Here is a 1,305-nt window from a genome sequence, read left to right on the forward strand (position 1 = left end):
CCCCCGTCACCCTGGGAGACCCCCGTCACCCTGGGAGACCCCCGTCACCCTGGGAGACCCCCGTCACCCTGGGAGACCCCCGTCACCCTAAAAGACCCCCGTCACCCTAAAAGATCCCACATGTTTTATGTAGAATGCGTACGCGAATTTCGCGCCGCACATTGGATACTGTCAGGGTATGAATTTCGTGTGCGGTTTTCTCTTGTTAATAGCAGCGGAGAGTCGCGCGAGTGCGTCTCCTCGTCAGTGTGCAAGTCCGGAGAGTTCGGTCACGGCTGCCGACAGCGGGACGGCGTTGGCAGCGGCGGAGTCTCCACCTCGATCTGTTTTGGAGACGTATGAGGAGTACGAGGTATTTTACATGTTATGCCTACTGATGGCTCGTTATCACTTGCACGGGTTTTACCGCGAGAGTTTTCCACTGCTGGACCCATTCGTAGATGAGTGCCAGAGACGTTGCCGGATCTACTGTCCCTCGCTAATCAGCCACTTTGAGAAGGAAAATGTTCTCGCCCCTGTCTACATCCATCAATGGTTCCTTACCCTTTTCGTCACTTCTCTCCCAGCTGGTGCCACTGTCGTTCTCTGGGATTACATACTCGCTTCTAACGTTCATTCCGTCGTCTCCATCACCATGTCTCTCCTCTCCGTCTTGCAATCCTTTCTACTTAGACTCAGATTCGAGGGCATCGTCCGTTTCCTGAAGTCACTCCGAAATTCGGGGAATTGTGATGAATTCAGGATAGGAAGAATGCTGGTCAAACAAGCTGAAGACTTCCAACCGATGACTCTTAACACCAGCAACATGACCCTTGATACTATGACCCTTCGTCCTGATACTATGACCCTTCGTCCTGATACTAACAGATCAATCGACTTTAGCACCGGCAATATCGATTGGGCACAAATACTCTACGTAAGCGCCGCCACTCTCTACACCAAAGAAGCAGAACCAACCGTCCAACTCGATCTCACTCCGCCCTCGGGTGGTGACTGGAACAACCCTTTTGCATCCATTGTCGTCGATGTCCCCGCCGACAGCGACGAGGAACCAGCCAATAAGAAAACAACTACTCGGCACTTTTTCTCAAGACAGCATTAGTCTGGGCTTTGTAAACTAACGCTGACGTTACCATCCGATACAGCCGAAAACGATTTTGCTCCCGATTCCTGCATCACGCGATTGTACCCACGAACGTGTGTGTGTGTGCATACACGTGTGTGCCCCCCCATTCCGGTGTCCTCCCATTCCGGTGTCCCCCCATTCCGGTGTCCCCCCATTCCGGTGTCCCCCCATTCCGGTGT

At 53.0% G+C, this 1,305-nt stretch overlaps 1 protein-coding gene across 1 annotated transcript; it reads left to right on the top strand.

Moving 5' to 3' along the window:
* Nucleotides 1-133: 133 nt before the first annotated feature.
* Nucleotides 134-1,102, top strand: GNI_148870 (TBC domain protein; the record flags this gene model as incomplete). The annotated part of the gene is made up of 1 exon (XM_011134410.1): nucleotides 134-1,102. A coding segment is annotated over one exon (969 nt), but the record flags the coding sequence as incomplete, so codon positions are not given.
* Nucleotides 1,103-1,305: the final 203 nt, after the last annotated feature.

This window comes from Gregarina niphandrodes (genome assembly GCF_000223845.1).
Source record: "Gregarina niphandrodes unplaced genomic scaffold scaffold00041, whole genome shotgun sequence".
Taxonomy (NCBI): Eukaryota; Apicomplexa; class Conoidasida; order Eugregarinorida; family Gregarinidae; genus Gregarina; species Gregarina niphandrodes.